The sequence below is a fragment of the Aptenodytes forsteri genome, unplaced genomic scaffold (assembly GCF_000699145.1).
Source record: "Aptenodytes forsteri isolate BGI_AS27 unplaced genomic scaffold, ASM69914v1 Scaffold193, whole genome shotgun sequence".
NCBI classification, from domain to species: domain Eukaryota; kingdom Metazoa; phylum Chordata; class Aves; order Sphenisciformes; family Spheniscidae; genus Aptenodytes; species Aptenodytes forsteri.
The window spans coordinates 10,644,919-10,663,504 of NW_008795405.1; the positions used below are offsets into that span (position 1 = coordinate 10,644,919).

An 18,586-nucleotide genomic window follows, 5' to 3' on the forward strand; every position below is an offset into this window, starting at 1 on the left:
GTGGCTGCGGTAGCCCTGCGCAGGTTGCTTGACACCGTCACTGTTCAGAATAAATTTTGGGCAGAGTATTGGTCCTGATGGTGCTAGTATCTTCAGTAATGATCCATCTAAAGCAAAGTTTTTCTATTCTTATTTGTTTACAGGCCACCCAAAAATGTCCCAGCAGAGCTGTGGGTCTCTCTATGATGAATTCCAGCCTGCTGACAGATACACTTGATTTTGTTACCTTCTGTGACCTCTCAGAGCAGACCAGGGACAGTCCAGTTTCTATATACGACCTGCTGAAAACTCCCGTCCTTAAGCTCCAGCAGCTTTTGTACCTATAGCTTTAGCTATATAATTCCTGGTGATTTGTGGTGTTTTATGCTATGTAACTATATATGGGAGGAGGAGGAGTTGTATGGTGACAAGTATGTGGATACTCCTGACACTGAAGGGCTCGAACTAATATTCTTTTGTCTAAAATTCAAGCTCCCAAGTGGCAGAGCTTCCTGGCACAGAAACAATCATTAATCCCAATCCAAGCGGTCTGCTCATGTCTGTAAACATGTACAGGTGCAGCCTGCTCTCCTACGTACACCTGCAACTCGGGATGCCAAAGTGAACATGTGGTTCTTAACAGAAAAAAAAGTCCTTAAAACCGTCATCCGCACAAAGGGCTTTATTTAATTGCTGGAGATTTGAGTGAGTTCAGACTCTTGGGTTTTGGTTAATTCTCTGGAACAGCACTGGGTTTTGTCTTTATTTTTGTTTCCTGTGTCAGAGCTGTGAAGCAGGTGGATTGCAAACTATAGAAATAGTTCATGGTAGATGTTTAATGAAAATCCCTGACTGAAACATGATTCTTATTAAGGAAAAAGAAAAAACTTGCTGAATATTTATTTTTCCAGTTGTAGGAGAAAAGTGAGGGAAAGGGATTGTTTTGCTCAAAGTATGTTTTAAACTCCACATTGCAGTCTGGTATCAGTGCGCACACTGAGGTTGATCTGTTCGTGCTGATCCAACACAAACTGATGTTAGGAATGACTTCTGAGAATTACATGGCCTTTGCCTCTTTAAAAAAAGCCTACATTGGTGTATTCAGCCCAAAATAGCAACCTGCAGGGCCTGGGCTAGGACAAAGGGAGAATTAAAAGGAGCAAATGCCTTGTTTGGGGAATGAACTGCGAAGCTGAACAAGAGACAAGCTTGAGCATTTCCTTCCAATGGGATTCTCTGCTGGCTGGAGAACAAGAGCCAGTGCATGGAGCTGGGGGAGAGGAGAGCCAGACGGATGTCTCCCTCCGGCAGCTGCTGGAGGCCCTGCTTTGTAAGGGAACTAATAACCAGGCAGGCAGGGCAAGGAGCTGGAGATGTTTCACAGGGCCGTGAATCATGGCAGACCGAGGAAGCTGAATCATGATAGCTGAGCTTTGTGTCCGCAGCTCTGAACTGTGGCCTAGAAAACAGAGTGAAGGAAGATGCAGAGTGGCTGCGGGCACCGCTATGTGGGTTTGAGCTGGTACTGCTCCCCGAGGACTCCCGGCATGCTCCTGTGGCAGGAACAATGCAGCTCTGGGGCTCCAGTTCTCCACCACCAGTAAGAGGCATTTTTGAGAAACCAACACAGATTTCCTTAAACTTGTCAGTCTCTCTTTGTGATAGTGTGTTGTGTACATACGTGCACAGACAATTTGTGAGACTATAAAGCAGAAGCAAAGATGGAGACCTCTCTCCTGCAGATCCATCTCTTTCTCCCTCTGCCTTGCATTATCGGTCAATGTGAAATTTTCTCCACCAGCCAGTGAATTTTTTCTAGCTTAGCAGCCAAAAGCTCTAAAATAACGTGAGATTTGGACTACACAATGTCATAGCATGCTGTTATAAAGGAGGTCATCTTGAAGAACTCTGCAATGTGGTGTAGATTGTATTTTGCCACTTAAAGGAAAGTGCTGTTGCTGTATAACACAATGGGAGGGAGAAGACAGGGGAGACACAAATAGGCTGTGCTCACACTGCCTGCGTGACCCAGGTCAGAGCCCACACACATAGTAATGAAATAGTAATTCCTATTTTTTTTACTTCAAAGTGCTTTGTCCATCCAGACCACACCAGATTCCAGCACGGAGACTCACAAGGTCAGCCCCATACATATTGCGGATCTGCACATCCTTAGAGACAGATGGGCTTGTAACGAACCCTTTGGCTGTGACCTGGGGTTTTTTTCTTCCCATTGTTTCTATTACTGTCACAACACTGATATCTTGAGCTAACCATTCAGAAGGCCTGGCTGAGACATTTCTTCTCTAGTGTTTCCCTGAAGAATCTCATTGTGTTTGGCCATCTGAAGCCAGTTCTTTATGCTTCATCATATTAGTCCATGCAAATACTGGACAATCACAGAATACAAGATGTGTGAGCCAAACCCACCAGCCTTTTTTTACCATACAGCTCAAAGAAAACAGTTGCTGACTGTCTTTTTTGTTTTTCATCAGTCCTGTACCTGGAAGGATCTGTCCTTGTATTTGAAGATGTCTTCAAACTGGTTGCCTTCTACTGCGTCAGTAGGTGAGTTGGATTCATTGCTTCCATGGAGGGGAAGCAATGCTTTGCTTTCATAGAATCATGGAATCATACAATAGTTTGTGTTGGAAGGGACCTCTAAAGGTCATCTAGTTTAACCCCCCTGCAGTGGGCAGGGACATCTTCAACTAGATCAGGTTGCTCACAGCCCCGTCCAACCTGACCTTGAATGTTTCCAGGGATGGGGCATCTACCACCTCTCTGGGCAACCTGTGCCAGTGCTTCACCACCCTCAGCGTAAAAAATTTCTTCCTTATATCTAGTCTGTATCTACCCCCCTTTAGTTTAAAGCAATTCCCCCTTGTCTTGTTGCAGCAGGCCCCCTCTGGACTGCCTTTCCCCAGTATCCAGTCACTGCACAGCCCCAGCTGTTGCCTCCAGTTTCCTCTATCCTGCCAGACCAGGAGGTATTTCAGATGCTAGTATCTATGATGGGGCCAGATCACCCAGTTTCTAGCCAGGCACACCATAACCACAGCTGTCCCTGAAGCTGGAAGCTTTGTCTGAGGAAGGGCTGTAGGGCTGCACCCACGAAGGACCGAGGCACAGGACTGGGGCTAGCAGGGCAGGGAGGAAAAAGGTTCCTGGATTAACCATCTCTTATCAAAAGCAGCTTTAAGGATCCACGCACACCTGGCAGTGACTTAGCAAACCTGCTAGCAGAGCTGTCTGCGGGAGACTCAGAGTACTTAGTCACCTACAGGGAATCTGTGAAGGAGAGTAGTCCTGAAACAATTTCTGTTCTTTAGCCAAAATTTAAAAATAAAATAAAGCGAAAAAGAACAGACCTTGGTTGTTTGCTCAGCACAGAAATACCAAATGCAGTGGACACAGAGATGGGAAAGACCTGTAAGGTCATTTTCATTAGAGCAAGGTTTGATCAGCAGCTGATGAGTCCCTCTGTGTAATTAAACCTGTGTGTCTGCAGTCTCCTCTAATCTGTGTGTTTATGCTAAACACACTGCAGCGATACCTCCACAACCTACTTAACCCATTCCTGCTGCAGCAGGCCTGGTTTTGAGTTGGATGTAAACTTTTGACCTCCCCTATATAAACTTAGATGACTCTTAAAGTAGTTATTTCCATTTAAGAGGGGAAAGCAGATTCAGGATATGTTTACAAGGCAGTCGTGTTAGTGACTTGGTTAGGTCACAGAATAGGAGCGGTCTATCTATGGTATGATACAGCGTACTGCAGCTTACCAGGCCAGTAAGACTCGCGCTATTTTGGGGGCTGTTTCTGCAGCCAGCTGAGTTCAAAAGATTTCTGTCTTACCAAAGGAGCAAAGAATAGCCCAAATGCAAACAAGAATTGGGCATTTCTAGTCAAATGGCTGGTGGGAGGGAAAATCTGCTTGCTTCTGCTTTCCTGCAGAAAGGATCATGGCTTAAGAGAAAGAAAGAAAAGCTTTTCTGTTAGTTCCTGTTATAGATGTTACTTCTGAGTGTCAAATAGACATTCAGATGGTTCGTGTGATTTCTCAGGTCACTGTCAAAAGACAAGGTAAATAGGGAATAATTTTCTGAGAAGCAGGTAATGAAAAGATTGCTTGGGCGCTGACCTACCATTTGCTGGCAGCTTGCAGGAGCTCTCCGTGATGGTGAGTGGAGAGGCCTGTTCTCAGGGATGTAGTAAACAGTCATCTATAAATAGCTGGAAACAGCTTATCAGGGCTGACAGGCTCTTCTCAAAAGAAAGTTTGGCCTGGCTAGATTACCTTAGATCACAAAAATAACACCTGTAGGTAACAGGTGACAGTGGCTTCTCTGTAAGCTGCTGCCCCATGAATAAAACCAGATTGTTTTCTATTAGGGTAATGTCTTCATGTTTCCTGATTTTTAGATGTATTTTTCTACCAAAAAAAAAAAAAAATAGAAGGGAACTACTCATGCATATGACAATAACAAACAAAGAAAGCAGAAGGTCCATGGACCCTCTTCCTCTTTTAAACCTGATATCTGCCATGAAAAAAAATAATCCTGGGATCACATCAGTTTATGTCAAACAATGTGACAACAGAGTGCTCAGCGGTGCACAGAGAACCGATGGAGTACACAATACATCAGTAAGATATGTATCTGTTAATAAGGGCAAAAATAGCCCCCCTGCATTCATCTGTCAACAGATCGGTCCTCCCCAGGTCTGCAGTCACACGCATTTTTGGGGTGTGCGTTTGGTAGCAGAGACCACCTACTCACAAGGGCAGCTTTTTCTAAAATAATTTCCTGCAGCTTGCAGAACATTTTGTTAAATTTTTAATGTGTAAAATGACCCTGCACCATTCCTTGCTACCTTTTAGGGACTATTATTACTGGCTTTTCTAGTCCTTGTTAGAATGGGAATTGAGGTAGGAATAGGTTTAGCAAATTGTCATTGGGGTAAGAGGGAAACCTGAACAGTTCACCGCGAGCCCAAGAGCTCCGTTAAATTATTTGAGATTTAGGGTGTGTTTCAGTGAAACCCAACTAACATCCTCTGAGAAAGTGCATCTTCTTTTCAGTAAAAATACAGCATCTTTCAAGAAACCAAGCAGTCAGAAGCCTGAGAGCAGAGAGTAGAGGGATATGTGTGTTTTCTCAGCGTCATGCAGTACTTCATCATTGTCGGTCACTTCACCCAGGGGCTTCCCTTCCCCAGGAGGGGTCTTCCTTCCCTAACCCCACTGTGACTTGCTGTGTCCCTGTGCCTTACACTTACACTGATTTTTAAAAGAGGAAGTAGGGTGGGGAGAGAGGGGTAAACAGAAAGAAAAAGGACTGCAAATCCCCTCCACACCAGAAAGAATGGCTTTTCTAATTACAATAATTACCATTTGCAACTTCTCACTTTTTATGGGAAGCTATTTCAACCCTTGTGGCCTCCCCTGAGATGAGAGGTGTTCCTGCTGTTTTCAGAGGAGGAAGCCAAGGCACAGTGATTAAGCCAGTGGCACGGCATGAAGCATCGCCACAGGAGCTGGTGATCTTTTGTGAAGTCAGAGCAACCCAGGCCGGCACAATGTCCATGATGTCTTACTGGCCGTAAGATCTTCCTTTGACAACGTCCAGGACTTTAGAGAACAGGGCTGAAATTGTGAACCAATTCAATCACTAAAACCAACGGTAAAATCTGGAGTTCCTAACAATTGTGGGGTTTATTCTTTTGTTGGTTTTTCACTGTGTTTCTTTTTACAGAGATTTGCTGCCCTTCACCCTGAAGCTGCCACAAGCAATATTAGAAGCCAGTAGCTTTCAAGACCTTGAAATTATATCTAGTCTGGGGATAGGTAAGTCCCTCAAAGCAGCCAGGGTTTCACTCAGACTTGTGAGAACCATGGTGTCTCACACAGACATAATGCAGCTGGTGGATAGATGAACTATTGTCTTCAGAATAGCTGAGGAGGCCTGAATGCAAGAGAGAAGATGTTTATGATCTTTATGTTTATAGAAGCACACTGAAAAAAAGGCCACTAGCCCCTTTGGACATAAACCTCCACTTGGACTTCTGTGCAAGTAGGGGACTGTAGAGACCTACAGTCTCACTGTATAAGCTGGGGCTTTCAACAACTGAAGCGCGGCACAGCCTCTCAGGATAGCTTACACACATTGGAAGTAGTTGGCATCTGAGGTATATGAAAAGAGGAAAACACTTTTGCAATTTCCCCTTCTGATGTGTGGGGGCAATGCTGATGGAAGTGTGATATTTTTTAATTTTGATATTTCTGCTTCCTTTTGCAGGATTTCTAGCTGGTGCAGAAATGTATAGTGTCCCAGCATGTTCTCCCGCTTCACACTAATGGGATACAAAAAGGAATGTTATTTTTAGTGACAGCACCAAATGAGCAAATTTAGATCAGATGTATAAAGTTACAGAGTTGGGAAATGCAGTTCTGTTAACTAAAGGAGGTCTCCTTCCTATTCCTTCCCATTTGACACACTCCCCTTGAGACAGCTATTACAGTTAGCCACTCTTATGCTACTTTGCTTTTCAGTTTTCCCTCAGCTGTTGAAAACAGCCAAACAATGGTGAAAGCTGAAGAGTTAGCTCACTTAGAGATACTCACTAGAGCACCCTGGGGCTTTTGGAATCTATTTTTGGATCTTCTGCATTATACCTCCCAGAAGGCATGGGCAAACCCCACTGGTTTCAGTTCAGGCAGCTTTGTTGAATTTGACCATCGGATTTGCCTCTAACACTTTCAGCATCCTCTATTTTGAATACGTGCCAATTTGTCAAAGCATCTTTGAGTATGGGTGTCCAGCTAGCTCTTATTGCTTAAAGAAAGCTCTATTGCAGGTTGAGATAGCAAGTTGTAAAGTTATTATTAATTTTATTATAACAAGTGTAAACATTTGGATTAAAATGTAAGAAGCGTATCATGATTCTCTAACCTTCTATCCAATTTGAGCCAGCAGAGGAGATCCTGACTCAGGCAACAGTCTCCAGCAACTTCTGAAAGGAAGGATTAACTAAAGCACAAGCACTAAAGCAATGTTGGTTGTAGTCTTCTTCCTTCTCTCCTGTACACTGGTGGTCATAAAACCTGCTGTTGTGTAAAGATTTCCTGGGAAATGATGCCAGCTTCTTGGAGTGCCATGCTGCCTCAGTGAAGTCAAACAGGCTGAAGTAATGAGTGATGCTGTTTACTGCTTCCTGGAACAAAATTCCGTGGGTACAAATGGGTACACAAACAATAAGTGCTGCCCGAAGTGGCACTCCCAAAGGAAAGCTAGCATCATTTGAAATTCTCGTATGTTGCTTTTTATTTATTTCAAAGAGAGATGTTTTTTGAGGGGGTAGAAGTAAGATGTCTATCTGCAAGCTGGATTGTTCCACAAAGGATCTGGCTGTTATGTATATTGTCAAAGAGGATGTACTGCAGGTCCTCTAGTCCTGACCTCACTGGTACAGAAGGCATTTTAGCAGGAGAATTAGTGTGATTGCACTGCACAAAGAGCACATGCCATCACAGACATGCCAAAGTCTCAAAGAACTGCTTAATTATCCCTCCCAGAGTGTAAGCTAAGGGAAGAGCCAGGACAGCAATGGGAGACGATCAAACTGCTTTTCCTGCTGTATGAGACAGTGTGGCTAGGCTGGGAAACACCGTCTCTGAAGCAGCTGGGTAACCCCGGGTAAGACCACCTCATCTGGTCCTTCACAGTCTGAGTGGAGTATTGCATTTTCATCACAGTGTCTTACCCTGACCACTACTGAGAAAAATAACCAACTTCCTTTTTGTAGATTGGTTTACTCACCATTTCCTCAGCCCATGAGGCTCCACAGCATTATATTCTGACTTAAACAAGCAACTTCCACTGTCTTGCATTTGCTGATACCTAGTAGAGTTGGAGCATTTAAAGGAAATCATACCCCAGACAGTCTCAGACGTGAGGGGGTTGGCAGCGTGATGCTGTTATGTGCGGTTGCATCTGCACGTCTACTCCTGAATTCTGTTGTCAAGAGTGCTGCTGTTCCTGGCAACACTTTAATTTTAAGCTTCTTTGTTCTCCTCCCTCTCATGGTAGGAAATCAGAGAATAAAGCTGTTCTAACCTCAGCCTCCATGGGAAAACATGGTGACATGCTTATGAAGTCGAATTAGCCATGGACACTAGCCTAGGCGGCAAGAGGCTAAATCAGCAATTTTATCCTGGTGGGAATGGACAGTCTTTGAGTTCACCTGCGCATGGCTTACTCTGTGCCTTACTCTATGCTTGGTTAGAGGGAGCGGAGGGGCAGCGAGGAGTCAGCCTGCCCGTCCTGCCCTGCCACAGCACTTGTACCTGCTGGAGGGAAGGGAACAGTCCCTGTCCCTGGAGCAGCTGGCTGTGCCCCAGGGGACCACATCGCTGGCAGAGGGAGGCAAGGCCAGCAGTGGGCTCAGGGCACCCAGGGGGAAAGGCAGAACCCTGCAGAGGGCAGGTCATGGTGGCGGCAGAAAGAAGATGGCCTTGCCAGCAACGGCATGGAGCTGGCTGCAAGCAGGAAGCCATCAAAAGTCACGGCTGCACCGGGGAGTAAAAAGGGAAGAAGTGGCCTGTCTTTGGGGATGCAGTGAGCAAGGGAGAGATTTTATCTGAATGTGTTTCACCCCTGAGTTCTGTGTTGGCTTTAGTCAAAGAGTTTCTTTGCTCTGAGTTCTGCTATGACCTTCCTAACTAGTAGTCCCTTTGAGCTTTTCTGGGATGCTGGTTTTTAGGAAGAGGCACAGGCAGACTTTGCCCAGGGCTCCGGCCAGCTCAGCCCTGCACCCCCTTCCCTGTGATGGGCTGGGGGCTACGCTGGTGCAGCTGACAGGAGAACAGGGCCCTGGCAAGGCACAGCTGAAGGCACCGTCCTGAGAGCTGTACCGCATGCTCAGCACTGAGGGTCATCCCACGCGTGTGCAGCCCCATCCATCCCCTCTTGGGCACAGCACATGATGTTTTTGCAGTGAGACAAGCTTGACACCAAGCACAGGGCAGGGTTCAGGTGATGTGTGGCAGCCCCATTTGCGTGCCCTGTAAGTCCACCCAAAAGAGTCTGCCATCAGTGTCAGCTCTGTGTCCAGGGACCAAGCATGCTGAAATAGTTTTAGTTATCTGCATCCTTGTGTTTCCAGGGTTTCCCATCTTCCCCTGGCCCCTAAATCTGTGGGCATCTATACAGGCCTCACCCAGTGAATACCCTCAGAGATTTATACCCTTTTCCTTGGCCAGAACACATGGGGTTTGCAGGATCCTGTTTCCTGATGCTTCCAGTAGTGGACCCTGGATTAGCAGCTCTAAGAGTGATTAAAAGCAATCAGACTGGTAAGGCAAGCAGGTTTGAAAACTCACCTCTGGGGGAAGGGAAAAAGGTTAAATGTAATACTGAATCTATTCAAAAGACATACAAATGCTTTGCAATTTTTTTAAAACAAGTTATTCAAAAGCAAATTCTAATAAGAGGTTTGTGACATACAGAAATGACTACTTGCATCTGAAACACCATCTTCCTTTTCCAGTCACAGTTGATGGCACTGAAATACTTAACTATCCTTTAGTCCTTCAGTATACAACCTTCCTGCGTACAGTCTTTTGCACCATCTTTCCTCTCTTACACCTGCAGGCAGGCAGTCTCAAGGCAAGGTGCAAAACAGAGAGTGGGCATGGCTACAAATAATTGTCATCCAGAGCTATAGATGTTAATGGTAATTTTAATCTGTGGAAGGTATTTAAAATCATATGTTTCCAGGCTGGTTGTACTGCAAAGCAGGATCAGACCTCTGTGTAGAACATGAGTTTGCTGCATAGTAGAGTCATCTTCATCTGATGTCTCTTGTGCTCCTGGTGCACATTGGATCCAGGCTGTATATCTCAGCCCTGCACCTTCCCACAGTCAGCAAGAGGGAGACAGAACTTGCCTGGGGTCTTCACACCCTCACCTCGGGTATCCACAGCTATTTGAATCTGGAGGGCAGTGATCGCTGAACAAGCCATAGACCCCTTTTCACAATCATTCATATTTATTACTTGTACCTTCCTGCTCACACTGCATAGGCTGCACAGCATTAACAGTTTTCACTAGATGAGTGTCCTAAAATTGGCAAGAAAGAGGTTTCTGGTGAAGCTTCTGAGCTCGTCCCCTGGTTTGAAGCATCTCATGCACATAAAACAGGCAACTCTCTCTTCACACTGCTTTGTGCAGAGGTGTGAAAGCTTGTGTATCATTTCTTTTAACAAAAAGTAGGACTTCTACATACCATTAGCAGCTAAAATTCTCTCAGAGCATTTTTTCATTCTTCTTTCTTTCTTTCTTTTTTTTTTGGACAGATTTCTGGAATTCCTCCTTAAACCACAGAAGAAGAGAAAAGGAGTTATCCAACCCTGCAAAAGACTCTGCTTTCAGCACTGCCCAGGCAGACAGTTTAAGATGTACCCAGTGTTTTGCAAGTAGCACAAACCACTGCTCATGTGAAATTGAGCTGTCAATAGGAAATGACAGGCTGTGGTTTGTGAATCCTATTTTTATAGAAGAGTGCAGTAATCCTTTTCCTCCAGATGTACCTCCTCCTAAAAGCCATGCTGTGAGCACCGATCTCCCCCCTGCCACCACGCTTACTGAAAGGAAGTCTCCCCGCCGCCCCCCTCCACCTCCACCTTCTCACACTCTCGTTCAGAAACCTTCTCTGAAGCTCCTGCAGGATCCCATGACTGCCTGTGAAGAAAACGAGCTGCTTCTTCAGCCACTAGGAAAGAGCATCAAGGAAATGAAAATTGAGGGCGGTGACAATAAAGAAGAAGAAAGGAAGCAGAGCTGCTTGGTCAACGAGCCCTCGGCAGTGAGTCCCAAGAAGGGCTGCCAGCCCTCTGTCCCCCCACGGAGGCGGCTGTGTGAGAGGACCTTGGAGGAGAGCTGTGTGGGTAAGCCTGGAAGTTGTGAAACGCTGAAAGGGGAACAGACAGAAGAAAAACAAAACACAAGTACAGAGAGCAGAGATAAAAGGTCGCTGTGCAAAAAGGCTGTAGAAATGCCTGGGGAGGTTCCCAAAAGGGCTGTATCACAGTTTCAGGAGACAAAGGCTGAACCTGCAGAGAAGAAGGAGGACATGCCTGAGATACAAAGCAATGCCATTGAGACACGAAAGTCACCTCCTATCCCACCACCGAGAAGGAAGAGGCTTTCCCAGGTACCAAGGATCCCCAGCTCCTGCCAGTCGAAACAAAGAACAGTGGCAGAGACGGCCGCGGCCACGGCGCAGGCTTTGTGCAAGAGCAGCTCAACTACAGTGGCAAGTGGTGCCACTTGCACAGATACCAAGACTGAACCGGGACATGGCCGCAAATCCATCACCTCAGCTGAACTGAAAGGTTCGCACTCCTCCCTGGAGGGCCCGGGAGCCAGCACCGTGGCTCAGGCATCAGCATCCGAGCCAGACTCCTACTCCACCAGCAGCACAGAGGATGACCTGGAGATGCTGAGTAGTTCATCCAGTAAAAAGACATGCTCCATGATCTTGGGCAAGGCCAAGAACAGGCTGTCCTTTGTAAGCCTGTCCAATGTCTTCACGGTCTTTTTGTCTAGTGACAGGAAGCTGCAGAAGAAGATAGTGGAGCTGGCACAGGACAAGGATTCATACTTTGGCAACCTCGTGCAGGATTACAGAGTGTATAGTTTAGAGATGATGGCAAAGCAGAGCTCCAGCACAGAGATGCTACAAGAAATCCGAATGATGATGACACAGCTGAAGAGTTACTTAGTGCAGAGCACCGAGTTGAAATCCCTGATAGACCCAGCCTCCTACACTGAGGAACAGTTGGGTAGGTGACTGTGCTTTACTCATCTTCGGGCAGAATTTGGGAAGGTGAGGAGGAAGACAGGATTATGCAGACACAGGTTCTGCTCTACAGAATTATAAACCATCTCCTAAAAGCTGAGGCGAATTGAAGTCTGCTCTGTGGTTGCCAGCACTTGGAGGAGCAGCTCTAAAAACTGGGATACCAATGAGGGGGGAAATGCCATTATGAATGTTTTAAAGGGAAGAGTTTAAGCAGAAGAAATGTGTGTTTGTGTGTGTGTGAGAGACATATATGTATGTATATATGCAAATGCATATACACACATACAAATATGAGTGTGTGTATATATGTGTATGCACAGGCACACACACACAGAGCTGTGTTCACTGGAAACACAAAAGGCCGACTTCCCCTTGCACAGCTGTGTTCCCCATGGCCTTCCACGTCCACTGCCCCATGCTCTGCAGTGAGGACGGAGAACTCCCTGCATGTGGCAGCCAGACCAGGGGTCAGTCACTGTCTCACAAGGAGGGACAAGACTGTGATGATTTTGAGTGGCAGGTTGGAGGAATCACTTGATCCCATTCTGTGCTCCTGAGACCTCAGAGGCCTGGAAGAGCTGCCTGCTGCAAGAGCACTGCTGGCTCCAAAATGCAGCATTCACCTCTCTTTGCCACAGACATAGTTTGCCTTTGGGGAGGAAAAATAATATTTTTGGCTGTTTAGGGGTGTTTTGTTGCTTCTCATTCAATATTCTGTGAGGGAGTAATGTGCTACTTCTCTCCTTGCTAAGAAATGGACTGGCTTGTTTAAGGTTCATTCATGAGGGAATATACAAAGAGCTGTAGGATTTTTTACACCAGTAAAAGCCATACAGCCAGAAAAAGCATGCATGCATGCACTCACACGCTTTTTTGACTTAAAACTGTTTCTTGAGGACCTGAGAACCAACGCAGAGCTATTTATGAGATCCCTAAGTTGGCTTAAAGCAAACTGGGAGCTGGAAGACCCCCAACACAGAACATGGCCAACCACAGAAGTGACCAGGGATTGCAGGGGATCCTGCAGCTCCAGTATTAGGTGGGACCCAGCTAAGTGGTGAGCCAGGACCCAGAGGCACTCAGCTGTCAGTCTCAGCAGGCCCTGCTGACTTCTTTCTCACCTAGCAAAGGCTTCACATGATCCTGCAGTTTCCCCAGCAGAACAGACCTGCTGCCAGCCCCTTGCCATAGCTAGGAGAGGGGAGCTACAGTTTCACTTCTCATGCACCTCATGTAACACCTACAATTTTTGTCCCAATAACCCCTTTCTTCGAGGCAGAGGGGGTGTCAGCACAGAGAAGTCTGTCTTGAATCTTGACTAGGGAAGGTGGAGAAGAGGCAGAAAGAAGTGTCCTTGTTCTGCTTGGTAGAGCTGCATGTGTGCAAGGATCCCCCCACATTCACACAGACACGCCTGGTTAAATCTAGCCCTGTTCACTGGCAGTTCCTTAACAGGATGATATGGCCCAGTCAGCCTAGGGAGGACTGTCTTCTCCTATGGAGGACAGGAATTCCCACTGTGGAAGATTTACCATTTGAATTTGTCCTGCTTTAGGCTGACTGATTCTCTGGATTCTTTAAAATAGTTGCGTTTTGTATACATAAATGTTACTGCCCTCTGTTTCATTCCTCTCCGACTGAGCGGATGAACTCTTTTGCCAGTGACCTTTTTGCCTCAGTGCAGGGGTGACAAGGGGATCCCTTGCAGTCCCTCTAGCTCTGCCTCTGGTTTCTAGGAGTCAGACAACAGACTTTCTCACAGTCTCTCATGCTTCCCTTTGTCTCCTGCTAAATGTTAAGCAAACGCTCAACCCACACAGACTATTTCCTCATCCACAGGTGATGTAAGAGGTGGCTTAAGTATCAGTAAGTTAGAGTCACTTGAGCAGTAAGGGTGAGAAACTTCTGACCAGATGTTGGTGTCTGCCTCTGAGCTGGTGGCTACAGCCCCTTTTCAGTTACTGCAGAGAAAGGGGCGCTTTGAGGATGCAATTGATTTCATCCCAAAGTGAATATCTCAAACAGGTCAGAGGGAGATGTCAGAAACAACATGAGATTAATCCCACCCGGGCATCTGTAAGGGCAGGACTGTGAAAAGAGGCACAGTTAGGTGACGTTCCTCATCTCTTCCCAGAGTTGGCTCTCCTGCTGTCTGACAGCGCCACGCTGGTCAGCCAGGAGTCAGGCAAAGACAGCAGGGGCTGCTGGTAGCAGGAGCTCTCCTACGGCTCCAGTGGCAGAGACTGCGCATTGATGTTCATCTCAAGCCTATCCAGGACTTCTGGAGGGTGTTGGTAATGAAAGTTTACTTTCTGGGGCGTAATTTCTGTCCCCTACTCACAGCTATGCACTAGTGCATGAATAAGCAACCGCATGCTTTCTTAGGAGTTTTGCTTGCACCTGTACTACTATTATTTATCATGGACTTTTGTGTTCTCCCTTCTCTGTGCAGAAGTGATTGCTGAGACAGCTTTGTACAAATGTGTCCTGAAACCTTTAAAAGAAGCCATTGATTCTTACTTAAAAGAAATCCACAACAAAGATGGATCGTTACAGCAGCTAAAAGAGAACCAGCTTGTGATACAAAACACAACTACCACTGACCTAGGCGTCACGACCAGCGTGCCTGAAACCGTAGTGCTGGAAAAGATCCTTCACAAGTTCACAACCATGCACAAGGCCTACTCCCCAGAAAAGAAGATTGCCATCTTGCTGAAGTCCTGCAAACTCATCTATGACTCCATGGCTCAGGGAAACCCAGGTACAGCACTCCTACTGAAATGGTATCCCTCACTGGTCCTTCTCCATGTATCAAAGGAACAGGGTTTATGATACAGTTGATGTGATAACATTCAGATTGGAGGTAACAGTGATTGTCAGTGTGTTTGGTATCAGCTGTCCACAGGTTGTGTTCAGAATGGGCTGGTTAGTGACTGTGAAGTTCTCTGCACTAATAACAGGTATAAGATGTTACCTGGTTAACTTCAAGCTCCATAACTCCAAAAAACAGATGTCTGTAAGTGTGGGTTTTGGGTAATGTCCTTTTTCCACAGGTCTTCACACAGCTCTCCATAAATCCTCAGAGCTCTGTCCCAGCTTGTAGCAGCTTAATGGTAAATTCTAGGAATGAGTTTTTGGGAAAAGTCTCTTGACTTGGCCTTTAAAAAGTTTTGCCTAAATTGAGGAGGAGATGCAGAATGCTGGTACTGTTTATTACTAATTCCTAATGCTCCAGTAAATTCCAAAAGCCACTACTACGCTTCTTCGGTGTAAGGAAGTATGTGCTCTGAGTATAAAAATAACTTGAGCCTCAGGCCAACCACTAAATGCACACGTTAAGCCCTTGGCCTGCAGACAGGATGCATTTTTGCAGATAGACCAGGAAGCCCCTTCCTCCAAGAATTTGCCTTGCCAGTTTAAGAGCTTTCTTTGTATACTGGTGAGCTGATGACCAGCCATGCATAAATTCGGAGAGAAGCCAGATATTAATTTGCAACAACCTGCAGTTGTTCAAGAACTCACAATCTCCAAAGGTGCTTTTAGCAGTTCTGCTTTATTTTGTACTGACAACAACCTTGGGGCACTCATACAGGAATTGTGTCCCTTCTGAGCCTCACCTCAGGGTCATCCCTTGGGCAGTATGCAGCAAGGTTCAATGACCAATCTAGACACATTAACAGCAGAGCAAGCAGCCACCGCAGGGCTGAGCCTAAACTGCAGGGTGGATAGGACTTCTGACTGTCTTCAAGTATTATGAGAAGATTTGGACACATGTAGGGGAATTTGCTGTAACTTTGTTAAAACAGTTGTGTTAAGTTTGAGAGTAAATTTGGTATAGATCAAAGACTCACATGCCTCATTAAAACTCACATAGGAGACACAGTCTCCTTCCAATGCTGGTGGTACGTTACATATCTGTCACACCTCAGTTAGCTCAGGGCTGGAACTTCTCTGTTGCAGGAAATGCCATTGTGTCATTTTATGTAACAGAAATTAGGGGTCAGGGAAAGAATTCAAAAAACCCTATATGTTTTAAAAGATTGGCATTCATAAAATCAGAGGATTTCATTGTGGCTTGCTATGCTAACAAAGCGCTTCATTTCGGCCAGCTCAGCTTTTTTCTCATGTTGAGTACTACTGCAAGTGGGGTGTAGGTCGGAAGCTGACTTCACCCCTGTGCGCCTAGTTCCCTCTCCAGTGTATATGATCAGCGATGCACATCAGGGCCTGGTCAGAAGAAAACTGGCCTGACATTAAGGAAATGTACCCCGATGAATTCAGACCAGAAAAAGAGGTTAAGGGGGGGAGAATGCTATAGTCTAACTCCCGGAAGACAGTGGACTCGGAGAGAAATTGAGTGAAACGTCCTGTAGACCCACTTAGAAGTGAAATGTGTGAAACCTCTTCAACAGAATGAACTGACCCCAGATCACTTCAATTTTCCACCTGGCAAAGACAAGCATTCAGCAAACTGAAATATTTTTCTGACAGGGAGTTCCCAGCTGGTGGTGTGCAGAAGCGCATGCTGTGGGCTGCTCAGACCAGATTTCAGCGGGTAGGAATTCTCCTCCTGCTGTCTGCCCATCTTGAGAGCAGCAGCCCAGGGCCCCTTTTCCTTTCAGCCAGCCCTGAGGCAGCGCAGTGCTCTTTGCACAGGAAGAGCAGTGGCCATGCTCGGCTTCCTGTGCAATAGTCTGTTCTTCTTTTAGCTCCTTTTACTCACCGCTGAATTAGAAAGTTCCTTCCTCTTCCAAGATCAGAGCAGGTGGAACACAAAACTAATCCCTCTGCCACAGGACCAAAATCAGTCTACCTGTGTCAGAAAAATTACCTGTTCGGTAACATGATAACTGCATATGTTGTCTGGTTTAATTTGCAATTTGGCAGCTCAGGCCAGGTCTTTATTCACTTTAGGTTGACCGTAGGACAAGCTGATCTGAGAATATGGTTTCATATCTCAAAGCAAAGTGCAAATACCACCAAATCAAGCACCCTTTTTTTTCAGACCCGTATGAAAACACTAGTTTTTTAACATTTTGAGACCCATGTACAGCAGTCCAGGTTTGGCCTGGGTGTCCCAACAGGTACCAAGTTTTCTTTAAAACTAGGGATAGGCTTACTCAGGAACATCTGTGCCTGTGGTAGTGCCCATTTTTGCACTGCTGAAAGAGTCATGAAACTTTGAAGTCAGCCTTGACTGAGTCCATGTATTTTCCAAGTTCTTTGCAAACTTAAATAACAGCAACATATGTCTCCAAGAATGTAAACTACAATCTAAAAATATGTAACCTGCCTGCTAAAAATACTAGGAGTCGTTAGTAAGAATAATAGGCATTAAAAGAATAGAAAAAGAGGAGTTTGGAAACCCACCCCACCCCCCACAAATTAGCTGGCATTTCTTTGTGGCATTTTTTTATCTGTGCACGAGAAAAAGAAAGAGGTAGGACTCAGGGGGAGCTGTAAGCTCCCAACTCTCTGACTGCTCCTACATTTGGAAAGTATGCCCCAATACCCACAGGGAGAGTTGGGAGCATAGCTGATTTATATAGAAGCACTGTAATCTTATGTAGAAAAAACCTGCTTATTATTTATCTTTCAGAAATACCTTTACTCAGACAAAATGTCAAAGGTATATTGTGTGGTAGGAGTAGAACGAGAATATCTGCTTTTTGCTCTATCAAAAACACAAGTCACGCTTGTGGAGTGATAAACAAGATGCAAATCTGCAATACGTGTGGTGTGTACTGGCAGTGGTGAGCCTGGAGCACCCAGCTTTGTGCTCCCTGGGAGCTGCCACTCTGTGGAAGAGAACTGATGGAAAAGCAAAAGAAGAGGAGCAGTAGGCATTGGTTTATGAAGAAATACTGTGTGAGACAAACAGGCCAAACTTGGTCAGTCCATGAGCAGGGAAGATCAGGCATGGAAAGGCTCTAAGCTTAAGTTGGAAGTTTGAAAGATGGAGAGACTGCTTTCTAAGGAGATTCAAGAAGAATGAACAGAGGAACAATTTTCTTACTGCAACATTTTTAACTTGTGGACTACCTAAGGTTATGAAACTTCATTTTTGGAGTATCTAACTGCACAGGGAGCTGGATTATATAGCTCAAAACCAGTTTTGCACTAGTGATTGAGTTGGCTAGGTGACTGGCCCTAAAACATCTGATTTGAAAATTTCTATTGCATAGTTTTGCATGGCTAATGCATAGTCTGCTTTTGGAAAAAGAGGATAGATAGGACATATATTCCATTGGAATATTTCTCTTCCTTAGCTTTTAGGATTAAGTTTGTCATCCCCTATAGAATTGAGCAGCCGGATATTAGTTGCCCTGATGTCCTCCTATATGGCTCTGCAGTTGACAAAGGCATGGACAGGAAGCAGTGTGTCTTCAGTGGGATAGCTGAGCTTGTGAAAAGGAAACTGGCCTCAAATACTTCAGTAGCCAGTGTAGAACCGATGCTAGAAGCTCCTAAAACTAAGTCAGAGCAATCCCACCACACTGCTCATTATCACATTTCACTTCTGAGAAGGAAAATAAAGCTATTCATAACAGTTTGTTGTGGTTTAACCTCAGTCTACAACTGAGCACCACACAGCCGCTCGCTCACTCCTTCCCCCCGCCCCTCCCGGTGGGATGGGGGAGAGAATTGGAAGAGTAGAAGTGAGAAAAACTTGTGGGTTGAGATAAAAACAGTTTAATAATTGAAATAAAATAATAATAGCAATAATAATAATAATGTAATA

General features: G+C 45.5%; 1 protein-coding gene across 1 annotated transcript in view; it reads left to right on the forward strand.

The window, feature by feature from the left end:
- RIN3 (Ras and Rab interactor 3) overlaps positions 1–18,586 on the forward strand; it is a 51,685-nt gene that overhangs the window by 21,077 nt on the left and 12,022 nt on the right. Inside the window, exons 4-7 of the mRNA XM_009280952.2 lie at positions 2,475–2,547; positions 5,736–5,827; positions 10,337–11,824; positions 14,297–14,605. Coding sequence (XP_009279227.1) covers positions 2,475–2,547; positions 5,736–5,827; positions 10,337–11,824; positions 14,297–14,605 — 1,962 coding nt within the window. The remainder of the gene's footprint in view (positions 1–2,474; positions 2,548–5,735; positions 5,828–10,336; positions 11,825–14,296; positions 14,606–18,586) is intronic.